This window comes from Macrosteles quadrilineatus, unplaced genomic scaffold, assembly GCF_028750875.1.
Source record: "Macrosteles quadrilineatus isolate MER2022 unplaced genomic scaffold, UCM_ALF_1.0 Scaffold_48__1_contigs__length_938360, whole genome shotgun sequence".
In the NCBI taxonomy this organism is placed as follows: Eukaryota; Metazoa; Arthropoda; class Insecta; order Hemiptera; family Cicadellidae; genus Macrosteles; species Macrosteles quadrilineatus.
Genome location: NW_026542641.1, coordinates 676,685 through 695,393, shown reverse-complemented (window position 1 = coordinate 695,393; position 18,709 = coordinate 676,685). Strand labels below are relative to the sequence as shown.

Genomic DNA, 18,709 nt, shown 5'->3' with positions numbered 1-18,709 from the left:
ATGCAACATATTAAAATGTAACCTATTAAAATGTAACATGTTAAAATGTAAAATTTTTAAATGTAACATTTTATCATGTTAAAATGCAACTTGTTAAAATGTAACATTTTATCATGTTAAAATGCAACATGTTAAAATGTAACATATTAAAATGTAACATGTTAAAATGTAACATTTAAAAATGTAACATTTTATCATGTTAAAATGAAACATGTTAAAATTTAACATTTTATTATGTTAAAATGAAACATGATAAAATGTAACATATTAAAATGTAACATATAAAAATGTAACATGTAAAAATGTAACATTTTTAAATGTAACATTTTATCATGTTAAAATGAAACATGTTAAAATGTAACATTTTATCATGTTAAAATGAAACATTTTAACATGTATCATGTTGAAACGTAACATGTTAAAATGTAACATTTTATCATGTTAAAAGGAAACATGTTAAAATGTAACATTATATCATGTTAAAATGAAACATGTTAAAATGTAACATTTTATGATGTTAAAATGAAACATGTTAAAATGTAACATTTTATCATGTTTAAATGAAAAATGTAAAAATGTAACATTTTCAAATGAAACATGTTAAAATGTAACATTTTCAAATGAAACATGTTAAAATGTAACATTTTCAAATGAAACATGTTAAAATGTAACATTTTATCATGTTAAAATGCAACATTTTAAAATGTAATATGTTAAAATGTAACATTTTATCATGTTAAAATGCAACAATTTATCATGTTAAAATGAAACATGTTAAAATGTAACATTTTATCATGTTAAAATGAAACATGTTAAAATGTAACTTTTTATCATGTTAAAATGAAACATGTTAAAATGTAACATTTTCAAATGAAACATTTTCAAATGAAACATGTTAAAATGTAACATTTTATTATGTTAAAATGCAACATTTTAAAATGTAACATGTTTAAATTTACCATTATATCATGTTAAAATGTAACATTTTATCATGTTAAAATGAAACATATTAAAATGTAACATTTTATCATGTTTAAATGAAACATGTTAAAATTTAACATTTTATTATGTTAAAATGAAACATGTTAAATTGTAACATTTTATCATGATAAAATGCAACATATTAAAATGTAACATATTAAAATGTAACATTTTTAAATGTAACATTTTATCATGTTAAAATGAAACATGTTAAAATGTAACATTTTATCATGTTAAAAGGAAACATGTTAAAATGTAACTTTTTATCATGTTAAAATGAAACATGTTAAAATGTAACTTTTTATCATGTTAAAATGTAACATTTTATTATGTTAAAATGTAACATGTTTAAATTTAACATTTTATCATGTTAAAATGTAACATTTTATCATGTTAAAATGAAACAAGTTAAAATTTAACATTTTATCATGTTAAAATGCCTCATGTTAAAATGTAACATTTTATCATGTTAAAATGCAACATGTTAAAATGTAACATATTAAAATGTAACATGTTAAAATTTAACATTTTAAAATGTAACATTTTATCATGTTAAAATGAAATTTGTTAAAATGTAATATTTTAAAATGTAACATGCTAAAATGTAACATTTTATCATGTTAAAATGCAACATGTTAAAATGAAACATGTTAAAATGTAACATTTTAGCATGTTAAAATGAAACATGTTAAAATGTAACATTTTATTATGTTAAAATGAAACATGTTAAAATTTAACATTTTTAATGTTAAAATGCAACATGTTAAAATGTAACATTTTATCATGTTAAAATGCAGCATGTTTAAGTGTAACATGTTAAAATGTAACATATTAAAATGTAACATGTTAAAATGTTACATTTTAAAATGTAACATTTTATCGTGATAAAATGAAACATGTTAAAATGTAACATTTTATTATGTAAAAATGAAACATGTTAAAATGTAACATTTTATCATGTTAAAATGAAACATGTTAAAATGTATCATTTTATTATGTTAAAATGAAACATGTTAAAATGTAACATATTAAAATGTAACATGTTAAAATGTAAAATTTTTAAATGTAACATTTTATCATGTTAAAATGAAACATGTTAAAATGTAACATTTTATCATGTTAAAATGAAACATGTTAAAATGTAACATTTTATGATGTTAAAATGAAACATGTTAAAATGTAACATTTTATCATGTTTAAATGAAAAATGTAAAAATGTAACATTTTCAAATGAAACATGTTAAAATGTAACATTTTATCATGTTAAAATGCAACATTTTAAAATGTAATATGTTAAAATGTAACATTTTATCATGTAAAATAAAACATGTTAAAATGTCACTTTTTATCATGTTAAAATGAAACATGTTAAAATGTAACATTTTCAAATGAAACATTTTCAAATGAATCATGTTAAAATGTAACATTTTATTATGTTAAAATGCAACATTTTAAAATGTAGCATGTTCAAATTTAACATTATATCATGTTAAAATGTAACATTTTATCATGTTAAAATGAAACAAGTTAAAATTTAACATTTTATCATGTTAAAATGCCTCATGTTAAAATGTAACATTTTATCATGTTAAAATGCAACATGTTAAAATGTAACATATTAAAATGTAACATGTTAAAATGTAACATTTTAAAATGTAACATTTTATCTTGTTTAAATGAAACTTGTTAAAATGTAATATTTTAAAATGTAACATGTTAAAATGTAACATTTAATCATGTTAAAATGCAACATGTTAAAATGAAACATGTTAAAATGTAACATTTTATCATGTTAAAATGCAACATGTTAATTGTAACATTTTAAAATGTAACATTTTATCATGTTAAAATGAAACATGTTAAAATGTAATATTTTATCATGTTAAAATGAAACATGTTAAAATGTAACATTTTATCATGTTAAAATGAAACATGTTAAAATGTAACATTTTATCATGTTAAAATGAAACATGTTAAAATGTAACATTTTATCATGTTAAAATTAATCTTGTTAAAATGTAACATTTTAAAATGTAACATGTTAAAATGTAACATCTTATCATGATAAAATGCAACATATTAAAATGTAACATTTTATCATGTTAAAATGAAACATGTTAAAATTTAACATTTTATTATGTTAAAATGAAACATGTTAAATTGTAACATTTTATCATGATAAAATGCAACATATTAAAATGTAACATATTAAAATGTAACATTTTTAAATGTAACATTTTATCATGTTAAAATGAAACATGTTAAAATGTAACATTTTATCATGTTAAAAGGAAACATGTTAAAATGTAACTTTTTATCATGTTAAAATGAAACATGTTAAAATGTAACTTTTTATCATGTTAAAATGTAACATTTTATTATGTTAAAATGTAACATGTTTAAATTTAACATTTTATCATGTTAAAATGTAACATTTTATCATGTTAAAATGAAACCAGTTAAAATTTAACATTTTATCATGTTAAAATGCCTCATGTTAAAATGTAACATTTTATCATGTTAAAATGCAACATGTTAAAATGTAACATATTAAAATGTAACATGTTAAAATTTAACATTTTAAAATGTAACATTTTATCATGTTAAAATGAAATTTGTTAAAATGTAATATTTTAAAATGTAACATGCTAAAATGTAACATTTTATCATGTTAAAATGCAACATGTTAAAATGAAACATGTTAAAATGTAACATTTTAGCATGTTAAAATGAAACATGTTAAAATGTAACATTTTATTATGTTAAAATGAAACATGTTAAAATTTAACATTTTTAATGTTAAAATGCAACATGTTAAAATGTAACATTTTATCATGTTAAAATGCAGCATGTTTAAGTGTAACATGTTAAAATGTAACATATTAAAATGTAACATGTTAAAATGTTACATTTTAAAATGTAACATTTTATCGTGATAAAATGAAACATGTTAAAATGTAACATTTTATTATGTAAAAATGAAACATGTTAAAATGTAACATTTTATCATGTTAAAATGAAACATGTTAAAATGTATCATTTTATTATGTTAAAATGAAACATGTTAAAATGTAACATATTAAAATGTAACATGTTAAAATGTAAAATTTTTAAATGTAACATTTTATCATGTTAAAATGAAACATGTTAAAATGTAACATTTTATCATGTTAAAATGAAACATGTTAAAATGTAACATTTTATGATGTTAAAATGAAACATGTTAAAATGTAACATTTTATCATGTTTAAATGAAAAATGTAAAAATGTAACATTTTCAAATGAAACATGTTAAAATGTAACATTTTATCATGTTAAAATGCAACATTTTAAAATGTAATATGTTAAAATGTAACATTTTATCATGTAAAATAAAACATGTTAAAATGTCACTTTTTATCATGTTAAAATGAAACATGTTAAAATGTAACATTTTCAAATGAAACATTTTCAAATGAATCATGTTAAAATGTAACATTTTATTATGTTAAAATGCAACATTTTAAAATGTAGCATGTTCAAATTTAACATTATATCATGTTAAAATGTAACATTTTATCATGTTAAAATGAAACAAGTTAAAATTTAACATTTTATCATGTTAAAATGCCTCATGTTAAAATGTAACATTTTATCATGTTAAAATGCAACATGTTAAAATGTAACATATTAAAATGTAACATGTTAAAATGTAACATTTTAAAATGTAACATTTTATCTTGTTTAAATGAAACTTGTTAAAATGTAATATTTTAAAATGTAACATGTTAAAATGTAACATTTAATCATGTTAAAATGCAACATGTTAAAATGAAACATGTTAAAATGTAACATTTTATCATGTTAAAATGCAACATGTTATTTGTAACATTTTAAAATGTAACATTTTATCATGTTAAAATGAAATATGTTAAAATGTAATATTTTATCATGTTAAAATGAAACATGTTAAAATGTAACATTTTATCATGTTAAAATGAAACATGTTAAAATGAAACATGTTAAAATGTAACATTTTATCATGTTAAAATGAAACATGTTAAAATGTAACATTTTATCATGTTAAAATTAAACTTGTTAAAATGTAACATTTTAAAATGTAACATGTTAAAATGTAACATCTTATCATGATAAAATGCAACATATTAAAATGTAACATATTAAAATGTAACATGTTTAAATGTAACATTTTTAAATTTAACATTATATCATGTTAAAATGAAACATGTTAAAATGAAACATGTTAAAATGTTACATTTTACCATTTTAAAATGCAACAATTTAAAATGTAACATTGTATCATGTTAAAATGAAACTTGTTAAAATGTAACATTTTTAAATGTAACATGTTAAAATGTAACATTTTATCATGATAAAATGCAACATATTAAAATGTAACCTATTAAAATGTAACATGTTAAAATGTAAAATTTTTAAATGTAACATTTTATCATGTTAAAATGCAACTTGTTAAAATGTAACATTTTATCATGTTAAAATGCAACATGTTAAAATGTAACATATTAAAATGTAACATGTTAAAATGTAACATTTTAAAATGTAACATTTTATCATGTTAAAATGAAACATGTTAAAATTTAACATTTTATTATGTTAAAATGAAACATGTTAAAATGTAACATTTTATCATGATAAAATGTAACATATTAAAATGTAACATATAAAAATGTAACATGTAAAAATGTAACATTTTTAAATGTAACATTTTTAAATGTAACATTTTTAAATGTAACATTTTATCATGTTAAAATGAAACATGTTAAAATGTAACATTTTATCATGTTAAAATGCAACATTTTAACATGTATCATGTTGAAACGTAACATGTTAAAATGTAACATTTTATCATGTTAAAAGGAAACATGTTAAAATGTAACATTATATCATAATAAAATGAAACATGTTAAAATGTAACATTTTATGATGTTAAAATGAAACAAGTTAAAATGTAACATTTTATCATGTTTAAATGAAAAATGTAAAAATGTAACATTTTCAAATGAAACATGTTAAAATGTAACATTTTCAAATGAAACATGTTAAAATGTAACATTTTCAAATGAAACATGTTAAAATGTAACATTTTATCATGTTAAAATGCAACATTTTAAAATGTAATATGTTAAAATGTAACATTTTATCATGTTAAAATGCAACAATTTATCATGTTAAAATGAAACATGTTAAAATGTAACATTTTATCATGTTAAAATGAAACATGTTAAAATGTAACTTTTTATCATGTTAAAATGAAACATGTTAAAATGTAACATTTTCAAATGAAACATTTTCAAATGAAACATGTTAAAATGTAACATTTTATTATGTTAAAATGCAACATTTTAAAATGTAACATGTTCAAATTTACCATTATATCATGTTAAAATGTAACATTTTATCATGTTAAAATGAAACAAGTTAAAATTTAACATTTTATCATGTTAAAATGCCTCATGTTAAAATGTAACATTTTATCATGTTAAAATGCAACATGTTAAATGTAACATATTAAAATGTAACATGTTAAAATGTAACATTTTAAAATGTAACATTTTATCATGTTAAAATGAAACTTGTTAAAATGTAATATTTTAAAATGTAACATGTTAAAATGTAACACTTTATCATGTTAAAATGCAACATGTTAAAATGAAACATGTTAAAATGTAACATTTTATCATGTTAAAATGCAACATGTTAATTGTAACATTTTAAAATGTAACATTTTATCATGTTAAAATGAAACATGTTAAAATGTAACATTTTATCATGTTAAAATGAAACATGTTAAAATGTAACATTTTATCATGTTAAAATGAAACATGTTAAAATGTAACATTTTATCATGTTAAAATGAAACATGTTAAAATGTAACATTTTATCATGTTAAAATTAAACTTGTTAAAATTTAACATTTTATTATGTTAAAATGAAACATGTTAAATTGTAACATTTTATCATGATAAAATGCAACATATTAAAATGTAACATATTAAAATGTAACATTTTTAAATGTAACATTTTATCATGTTAAAATGAAACATGTTAAAATGTAACATTTTATCATGTTAAAAGAAAACATGTTAAAATGTAACTTTTTATCATGTTAAAATGAAACATGTTAAAATGTAACTTTTTATCATGTTAAAATGTAACATTTTATTATGTTAAAATGTAACATGTTTAAATTTAACATTTTATCATGTTAAAATGTAACATTTTATCATGTTAAAATGAAACAAGTTAAAATTTAACATTTTATCATGTTAAAATGCCTCATGTTAAAATGTAACATTTTATCATGTTAAAATGCAACATGTTAAAATGTAACATATTAAAATGTAACATGTTAAAATTTAACATTTTAAAATGTAACATTTTATCATGTTAAAATGAAATTTGTTAAAATGTAATATTTTAAAATGTAACATGCTAAAATGTAACATTTTATCATGTTAAAATGCAACATGTTAAAATGAAACATGTTAAAATGTAACATTTTAGCATGTTAAAATGAAACATGTTAAAATGTAACATTTTATTATGTTAAAATGAAACATGTTAAAATTTAACATTTTTAATGTTAAAATGCAACATGTTAAAATGTAACATTTTATCATGTTAAAATGCAGCATGTTTAAGTGTAACATGTTAAAATGTAACATATTAAAATGTAACATGTTAAAATGTTACATTTTAAAATGTAACATTTTATCGTGATAAAATGAAACATGTTAAAATGTAACATTTTATTATGTAAAAATGAAACATGTTAAAATGTAACATTTTATTATGTTAAAATGAAACATGTTAAAATGTATCATTTTATTATGTTAAAATGAAACATGTTAAAATGTAACATATTAAAATGTAACATGTTAAAATGTAAAATTTTTAAATGTAACATTTTATCATGTTAAAATGAAACATGTTAAAATGTAACATTTTATCATGTTAAAATGAAACATGTTAAAATGTAACATTTTATGATGTTAAAATGAAACATGTTAAAATGTAACATTTTATCATGTTTAAATGAAAAATGTAAAAATGTAACATTTTCAAATGAAACATGTTAAAATGTAACATTTTATCATGTTAAAATGCAACATTTTAAAATGTAATATGTTAAAATGTAACATTTTATCATGTAAAATAAAACATGTTAAAATGTCACTTTTTATCATGTTAAAATGAAACATGTTAAAATGTAACATTTTCAAATGAAACATTTTCAAATGAATCATGTTAAAATGTAACATTTTATTATGTTAAAATGCAACATTTTAAAATGTAACATGTTCAAATTTAACATTATATCATGTTAAAATGTAACATTTTATCATGTTAAAATGAAACAAGTTAAAATTTAACATTTTATCATGTTAAAATGCCTCATGTTAAAATGTAACATTTTATCATGTTAAAATGCAACATGTTAAAATGTAACATATTAAAATGTAACATGTTAAAATGTAACATTTTAAAATGTAACATTTTATCATGTTAAAATGAAACATGTTAAAATTTAACATTTTATTATGTTAAAATGAAACATGTTAAATTGTAACATTTTATCATGATAAAATGCAACATATTAAAATGTAACATATTAAAATGTAACATTTTTAAATGTAACATTTTATCATGTTAAAATGAAACATGTTAAAATGTAACATTTTATCATGTTAAAAGGAAACATGTTAAAATGTAACTTTTTATCATGTTAAAATGAAACATGTTAAAATGTAACTTTTTATCATGTTAAAATGTAACATTTTATTATGTTAAAATGTAACATGTTTAAATTTAACATTTTATCATGTTAAAATGTAACATTTTATCATGTTAAAATGAAACAAGTTAAAATTTAACATTTTATCATGTTAAAATGCCTCATGTTAAAATGTAACATTTTATCATGTTAAAATGCAACATGTTAAAATGTAACATATTAAAATGTAACATGTTAAAATTTAACATTTTAAAATGTAACATTTTATCATGTTAAAATGAAATTTGTTAAAATGTAATATTTTAAAATGTAACATGCTAAAATGTAACATTTTATCATGTTAAAATGCAACATGTTAAAATGAAACATGTTAAAATGTAACATTTTAGCATGTTAAAATGAAACATGTTAAAATGTAACATTTTATTATGTTAAAATGAAACATGTTAAAATTTAACATTTTTAATGTTAAAATGCAACATGTTAAAATGTAACATTTTATCATGTTAAAATGCAGCATGTTTAAGTGTAACATGTTAAAATGTAACATATTAAAATGTAACATGTTAAAATGTTACATTTTAAAATGTAACATTTTATCGTGATAAAATGAAACATGTTAAAATGTAACATTTTATTATGTAAAAATGAAACATGTTAAAATGTAACATTTTATCATGTTAAAATGAAACATGTTAAAATGTATCATTTTATTATGTTAAAATGAAACATGTTAAAATGTAACATATTAAAATGTAACATGTTAAAATGTAAAATTTTTAAATGTAACATTTTATCATGTTAAAATGAAACATGTTAAAATGTAACATTTTATCATGTTAAAATGAAACATGTTAAAATGTAACATTTTATGATGTTAAAATGAAACATGTTAAAATGTAACATTTTATCATGTTTAAATGAAAAATGAAAAAATGTAACATTTTCAAATGAAACATGTTAAAATGTAACATTTTATCATGTTAAAATGCAACATTTTAAAATGTAATATGTTAAAATGTAACATTTTATCATGTAAAATAAAACATGTTAAAATGTCACTTTTTATCATGTTAAAATGAAACATGTTAAAATGTAACATTTTCAAATGAAACATTTTCAAATGAATCATGTTAAAATGTAACATTTTATTATGTTAAAATGCAACATTTTAAAATGTAACATGTTCAAATTTAACATTATATCATGTTAAAATGTAACATTTTATCATGTTAAAATGAAACAAGTTAAAATTTAACATTTTATCATGTTAAAATGCCTCATGTTAAAATGTAACATTTTATCATGTTAAAATGCAACATGTTAAAATGTAACATATTAAAATGTAACATGTTAAAATGTAACATTTTAAAATGTAACATTTTATCTTGTTTAAATGAAACTTGTTAAAATGTAATATTTTAAAATGTAACATGTTAAAATGTAACATTTAATCATGTTAAAATGCAACATGTTAAAATGAAACATGTTAAAATGTAACATTTTATCATGTTAAAATGCAACATGTTATTTGTAACATTTTAAAATGTAACATTTTATCATGTTAAAATGAAACATGTTAAAATGTAATATTTTATCATGTTAAAATGAAACATGTTAAAATGTAACATTTTATCATGTTAAAATGAAACATGTTAAAATGAAACATGTTAAAATGTAACATTTTATCATGTTAAAATGAAACATGTTAAAATGTAACATTTTATCATGTTAAAATTAAACTTGTTAAAATGTAACATTTTAAAATGTAACATGTTAAAATGTAACATCTTATCATGATAAAATGCAACATATTAAAATGTAACATATTAAAATGTAACATGTTTAAATGTAACATTTTTAAATTTAACATTATATCATGTTAAAATGAAACATGTTAAAATGAAACATGTTAAAATGTAACATTTTACCATTTTAAAATGCAACAATTTAAAATGTAACATTGTATCATGTTAAAATGAAACTTGTTAAAATGTAACATTTTTAAATGTAACATGTTAAAATGTAACATTTTATCATGATAAAATGCAACATATTAAAATGTAACCTATTAAAATGTAACATGTTAAAATGTAAAATTTTTAAATGTAACATTTTATCATGTTAAAATGCAACTTGTTAAAATGTAACATTTTATCATGTTAAAATGCAACATGTTAAAATGTAACATATTAAAATGTAACATGTTAAAATGTAACATTTTAAAATGTAACATTTTATCATGTTAAAATGAAACATGTTAAAATTTAACATTTTATTATGTTAAAATGAAACATGTTAAAATGTAACATTTTATCATGATAAAATGTAACATATTAAAATGTAACATATAAAAATGTAACATGTAAAAATGTAACATTTTTAAATGTAACATTTTTAAATGTAACATTTTTAAATGTAACATTTTTAAATGTAACATTTTTAAATGTAACATTTTTAAATGTAACATTTTTAAATGTAACATTTTATCATGTTAAAATGAAACATGTTAAAATGTAACATTTTATCATGTTAAAATGCAACATTTTAACATGTATCATGTTGAAACGTAACATGTTAAAATGTAACATTTTATCATGTTAAAAGGAAACATGTTAAAATGTAACATTATATCATGTTAAAATGAAACATGTTAAAATGTAACATTTTATGATGTTAAAATGAAACATGTTAAAATGTAACATTTTATCATGTTTAAATGAAAAATGTAAAAATGTAACATTTTCAAATGAAACATGTTAAAATGTAACATTTTCAAATGAAACATGTTAAAATGTAACATTTTCAAATGAAACATGTTAAAATGTAACATTTTCAAATGAAACATGTTAAAATGTAACATTTTATCATGTTAAAATGCAACATTTTAAAATGTAATATGTTAAAATGTAACATTTTATCATGTTAAAATGCAACAATTTATCATGTTAAAATGAAACATGTTAAAATGTAACATTTTATCATGTTAAAATGAAACATGTTAAAATGTAACTTTTTATCATGTTAAAATGAAACATGTTAAAATGTAACATTTTCAAATGAAACATTTTCAAATGAAACATGTTAAAATGTAACATTTTATTATGTTAAAATGCAACATTTTAAAATGTAACATGTTCAAATTTACCATTATATCATGTTAAAATGTAACATTTTATCATGTTAAAATGAAACAAGTTAAAATTTAACATTTTATCATGTTAAAATGCCTCATGTTAAAATGTAACATTTTATCATGTTAAAATGCAACATGTTAAATGTAACATATTAAAATGTAACATGTTAAAATGTAACATTTTAAAATGTAACATTTTATCATGTTAAAATGAAACTTGTTAAAATGTAATATTTTAAAATGTAACATGTTAAAATGTAACACTATATCATGTTAAAATGCAACATGTTAAAATGAAACATGTTAAAATGTAACATTTTATCATGTTAAAATGCAACATGTTAATTGTAACATTTTAAAATGTAACATTTTATCATGTTAAAATGAAACATGTTAAAATGTAACATTTTATCATGTTAAAATGAAACATGTTAAAATGTAACATTTTATCATGTTAAAATGAAACATGTTAAAATGTAACATTTTATCATGTTAAAATGAAACATGTTAAAATGTAACATTTTATCATGTTAAAATTAAACTTGTTAAAATGTAACATTTTAAAATGTAACATGTTAAAATGTAACATCTTATCATGATAAAATGCAACATATTAAAATGTAACATGTTTAAATGTAACATTTTTAAATGTAACATTATATCATGTTAAAATGAAACATGTTAAAATGAAACATGTTAAAATGTAACATTTTACGATTTTAAAATGCAACAATTTAAAATGTAACATTGTATCATGTTAAAATGAAACTTGTTAAAATGTAACATTTTAAAATGTAACATGTTAAAATGTAACATTTTATCATGATAAAATGCAACATATTAAAATGTAACCTATTAAAATGTTACATTTTAAAATGTAACATTTTATCGTGTTAAAATAAAACATGTTAAAATGTAACATTTTATTATGTTAAAATGAAACATGTTAAAATGTAACATTTTATCATGTTAAAATTAAATTTGTTAAAATGTAACATTTTAAAATGTAACATGTTAAAATGCAACATGTTAAAATGTAACATTTTATCATGATAAAATGCAACATGTTAAAATGTAACATTTTATCATGATAAAATGCAACATATTAAAATGTAACATATTAAAATGTAACATGTTAAAATGTAACATTTTTAAATGTAACATTTTATCATGTTAAAATGAAACATGTTAAAATGTAACATTTTATCATTGTAAAATGAAACATGTTAAAATTTAACATTTTATCATTGTAAAATGAAACATGTTAAAAATTAACATTTTAAAATGTTAAAATGCAACATGTTAAAATGTAACATATTAAAATGTAACATGTTAAAATGTAACATTTTTAAATGTAACATTTTATCATGTTAAAATGAAACATGTTTAAATGAAACATGTAAAAATGTAACATTTTCAAATTAAACATGTTAAAATGCAACATGTTAAAATGTAACATTTTATCATGATAAAATGCAACGTATTAAAATGTACCATATTGAAATTTAACATGTTAAAATGTAACATTTTTAAATGTAACATTTTATCATGTTAAAATGAAACATGTTTAAATGAAACATGTAAAAATGTAACATTTTCAAATGAAACATGTTAAAATGTAACATTTCCAAATAAAACATGTTAAAATGTATTATTTTATCATGTTAAAATCCAACATTTTAAAATGTAACATGTTAAAATGTAACATTTTATCATGTTAAAATGTAACATGTTAAAATGTAACTTTTTATCATGTTAAAATGAAACATGTTAAAATGTAACATTTTCAAATGAAACATTTTCAAATGAAACATGTTAAAATGTAACATTTTATTATGTTAAAATGCAACATTTTAAAATGTAACATGTTCAAATTTAACATTTTATCATGTTAAAATGCAACATGTTAAAATGCAACATGTTAAAATGAAACATGTTAAAATGTAACATTATATCAGGTTAAAATGAAACATTTTATCATGTTAAAATGAAACATGTTAAAATGTAACATTTTAAAATGAAACATGTTAAAATGTAACATCTTATCATGTTAAAATGCAACATTTTAAAAGGTAACATGTTAAAATGTAACATTTTATCATGTTAAAATGCAACATTTTATCATGTTAAAATGCAACATTTTTAAATGTTATATTTTATCATTTTAAAATGAAACATGTTAAAATTAAACATATTAAAATGTAACATGTTAAAATGTAACATTTTAAAACGTAACATGTTAAAATGTAACATTTTATCATGTTAAAATGAAACATGTTTAAATGTAACATTTTATCATGTTAAAATGAAACATGTTAAAATGAAACATGATAAAATGTAACATTTTATCATGTTAAAATGAAACATGTTAAAATGTAACATTTTATCATGTGAAAATGAAACAAGTTATAAATGTAACATTTTATCATTTTAAGTGAAACTTGTTAAAATGTAACATTTTAAAATGTAACATGTTAAAACGTAACATGTTAAAATGTAACATTTTATCATGTTAAAATAAAACATGTTAAAATGTAACGTTTTATCATGTTAAAATATATGTTACATTTTAACATGTTGCATTTTAACACGTTGCATTTTAACATGATTAAATGTTACATTTTAACATGTTGCATTTTAACATGATAAAATGTAAAATTTTACCGTTTCATTTTAACATGATAAAATGTTACATTTTAACATGTTGCATTTTAACATGATAAAATGTTACATTTTAACATGTTTTATTTTAACATGATAAAATGTTACATTTTAACATGTTACATTTTAAAATGTTGCATTTTAACATTATAAAATGTACATTTTAACATGTTTTATTTCAAAATGTTACATTTTAACACGATAAAATGTTACATTTTAACATGTTTTATTTTAACATGTTTCATTTTAACATGATAAAATGTTAACATGTTACATTTTAATATGTTACATTGTAATATGTTGCATTTTAACATGATAAAATGTTACATTTTAACATGTTACATTTTAAAATGTTAAATTTTAACATGTTTAATTTTAAAATGATAAAATGTTACATTTTAACATGTTGCATTTTAACCTGATAAAATGTTACATTTTAGCATGTTTCATTTTAACATGTTGCATTTTAACATGCTTCATTTTAACATGTTTTATTTTAACATGTTGAATTTTATCATGATAAAGTGTTACATCGTAACATTCAACTTCCTAAACGAATTTCTGATAGGAAAGCTGTGATAAACATTAGAAATTCTGATGACTTTTGTTTCAAGTACGCGATCTTGTCAAAACATGTCACCAACGAACCCTGGATAGTGTCCCAATACATAAATAACAAGGAACTTGAAGATAAATATGATTGGAACTGTATTTCATTCCCAGTAAAACTCGATGAGATCAAACAATTCGAAAGAGTAAACAGTGTGTCCGTTAATGTGTTTGGACTAACAGAGCAGGCTGACGTTTACCCGTTAAAAGTTTGTGATGAAGAGAAGGAAACCCATTTCGATTTACTGTACGTCACAGATTTAAATACATCACATTATTGTCTGATAACCGATTTTAATAGATTAGTTCATTCCCAATTTACAAAAGATCACTGTAAAATCAAGGTTTGTAAGCGTTGTTTTGCTCATTTTAACGATTACTATGACAAAACCGCTGAGGAAAAAATGGTTGCATCAATTGGAATGTCTGAAAGTTCAGCGATGTGAATTTCCATCTGATGACACTATTTCATTCAAAAATGAGCATCGTTCAAAGAAAGTTAGGTTTGTGATATATGCAGATTCGAAACACTACTACAGCCAGTGCATGCGTGTGATGGTGACACAGAAAAGTCTTGGACAAGTGCATATCAACATCACACACCTTATAGCTATGCATACTTGTTGAAAGACTCTGAGGATCAGCACACACAACTGCGAGTGTATCGAGGACAGGACGCTGCCAAAAATTTTGTAAAAAGCATGAACGATGATATTCAATTCATAGACAAGATTTTGTTCGGCGACAAGAAGCTTAAAGTACCTAAGCTTACGCAGAAGGAACAGGAAGACTTCGATGCTGCTACTGCCTGTCACGTTTGTAACAAAGGAAACTTTACCCAGGAAAACTGCAAGGTAAGAAATCATTGTCATGTCAGTGGAAAATATCTTGGAGTCGCTCATAGACACTGCAATCTGTTTTATCAAGATCAACATTTTGTGCCCTGCTTTATCCACAACCTGTCAGGATATGACTCTCATTTTATCGTAAGAGAATTAGGGTATGACACAAATGAAATTAAAGTTATACCCAACACTGAAGAAAAATACATCTCATTTTCAAAAATGGTTAAAGTGAAACATGCCAAGAATAATGTGATGGAATTGAGATGTTTAGATTCCTATAGATTTATGCAGGATAGTCTCAGCAACTTGGCAATTAACCTACCAAAACCTGATTTTATTGAAACAAAAAGAAATTTTCCTGAAAATACCGAACTGCTAACAAAAAAAGGAGTATTCTGCTACGACTACATGACTGCATTTGACAAACTCGAAGAAAGACAACTTCCACCAAAGTCTGCATTTTACAGTAGACTTAGTGAAGAGGAGATAAGCGATGAAGACTACAGTCATGCGGAAAACGTGTGGAAAACATTCAATATAAAAACATTAGGGGAGTATTCTGACATCTATGTAAAATGTGACGTCTTGATTCTGTGTGATGCATTTGAAAATTTCCGCAAAACCTGTCTAATGACATACAACTTAGACCCTGCCTACTACTTTACTACACCAGGACTGGCATGGGATGCAATGTTGAAATATACAGGCATTCAACTCGAAATCATTAAGGACATGGACATGTTTTTGATGGTTGAGAAGGGAATTCGAGGCGGGATCACACAGTGTATCAAACGTCATTCCGTAGCCAACAACAAGTATATATCAAAAGACCCTAATGTGCCCAGCAAATATTTAATCTATATTGACGCAAATAACTTATATGGGGAAGCCCTAAGTCGTCATATCCCTTATGCTGGGCTCAAGTGGTGTGATGATTTAGAAATTGATATTGAGTCCATACCTGACGATGCAGACGAGGGATACATACTTGAAGTTGACCTGGAATATCCACAAACGCTACACGACGACCATGCTGACTTACCTTTCTGTGCAGAGACAAAAGTACCACCTGGAGGTGTACATAAGAAACTTTTAACAACAGTTGAAGACAAAGAAAAATATGTGATACATTACGTAGCTCTAAAACAAGCATTGAGTCATGGATTGAAGTTGAAAAAGATTCATCGTGCAATTCAATTCAAACAAAAAGACTGGCTCAAACCTTTCATTAATCTAAACACGGAAAAGAGAAAAAATGCATGCAACGAATTCGAGAAAGACTTTTACAAATTGATGTCCAATGCGATATATGGGAAGACGATGGAACAGGTTCGAAACAGACTCGATATCAGGTTAGTGTCAGATCCGAAAAAGGCTGAGAAATTGATTTCAAAACCAAACTTTATCGATCGAACAGTCTACAATGAGAACTTGGTAGGCATTCACATGGGAAAGACAAAAGTTGTTTTGAACAAACCAATTTATATTGGTATGAGTATTTTAGATTTAAGTAAAGTGCGAATGTATGACTTTTATTACGCCGTATTGAAGCCATTTTACGGAGACAGAGTGAAACTTTGCTACCAGGATACCGATTCTTATTTTCTTAAGATTGAGACAGTAGATTTGTATGAAGACTTAAAATTGCTACAAAAACATCTTGACACCAGCAACTATCCCAAGGACCATCCTCTGTTTTCAGAGGGGAAAAAAAAGTTCTTGGGAAGTTTAAGGATGAATTAGGTGGTGAAGTGATGAAAGCCTTTGTAGGACTACGAAGTAAGGTGTACGCCATAGACAAGAGAGACAGTCCCATCAAAAAAGTCAAGGGAATCAAAAAATCTGTTGTGAAAAACAAAATAAAATTTGAAGACTACGTCCAGTGTCTGTATTCTTGTGAGTCTACCTACACTATGAACAACATCATCTCATCGAAGAAGCATATCGTTTCAACTGTTGCTATAAACAAGGTGACTTTGAGTGCTGACGATGACAAAAGATACATTCTACCAGACAAAATCAACACACTTGGACACACATTATCGACTTCAGGAACCACCATTGAAAAGAAGAAAACGAACTGTTTAGGTGTAATAAAAACAGATAATGTACAATATGTTTTTATGTATCTATGATTGTAAAGTAACAGCAGTGGATATAAAATCGCATTAAAAAAGTCGTGGCTAGGGCTGAAAGGCGATCCACGTAATACAGGGTGTTTTTTTTTCATTCAAGTACAGTAAGACACTTTGACCAACTGTTTATGTTTTCTTAACTTCAGCTTGTTTAATTGAGAATTGTGAATAAGCATTAAAAAAACACCCTGTATAAGCTAACGCCCATATCGGATCTACCTCTTGGGTATGCTGTTACTTTTTTGAGTTGTGTGTTAACATAGACTAAAACGCAGGTTAAACATCAAACCCAAACTCTAAATCAACAACACATTGCAATTAGAACTAAAATAGTTTACTCAACAAACACATAAGGATAGTTTTGACAACACGAGTAAAAATTGTATGAGCCTTAAAAATTTTCGTCAGACTAATTACGCCTACAATACTTTACCTTTTCTTAAAAATCACTACTCATAACTTCCAAAAGAGATTATGTTTTTTTCTGCCACAAATTATGATGCAACACTCATTGTTTAATCAATTGGTCAGATGATAAGTTGACATTTGATGTATTCTCTAAATATATGAACCCTATTGGTACTCA

At 21.7% G+C, this 18,709-nt stretch overlaps 1 protein-coding gene across 1 annotated transcript in view; it reads left to right on the top strand.

The window, feature by feature from the left end:
* The window catches only part of LOC129005973 (uncharacterized), a 98,687-nt gene that overhangs the window by 63,135 nt on the left and 16,843 nt on the right, over positions 1-18,709 (top strand). The window contains exons 2-3 of the mRNA XM_054435050.1: positions 15,664-17,340; positions 17,691-17,884. Of these exons, the coding sequence (XP_054291025.1) occupies positions 15,664-17,340; positions 17,691-17,884 (1,871 nt within the window). The remainder of the gene's footprint in view (positions 1-15,663; positions 17,341-17,690; positions 17,885-18,709) is intronic.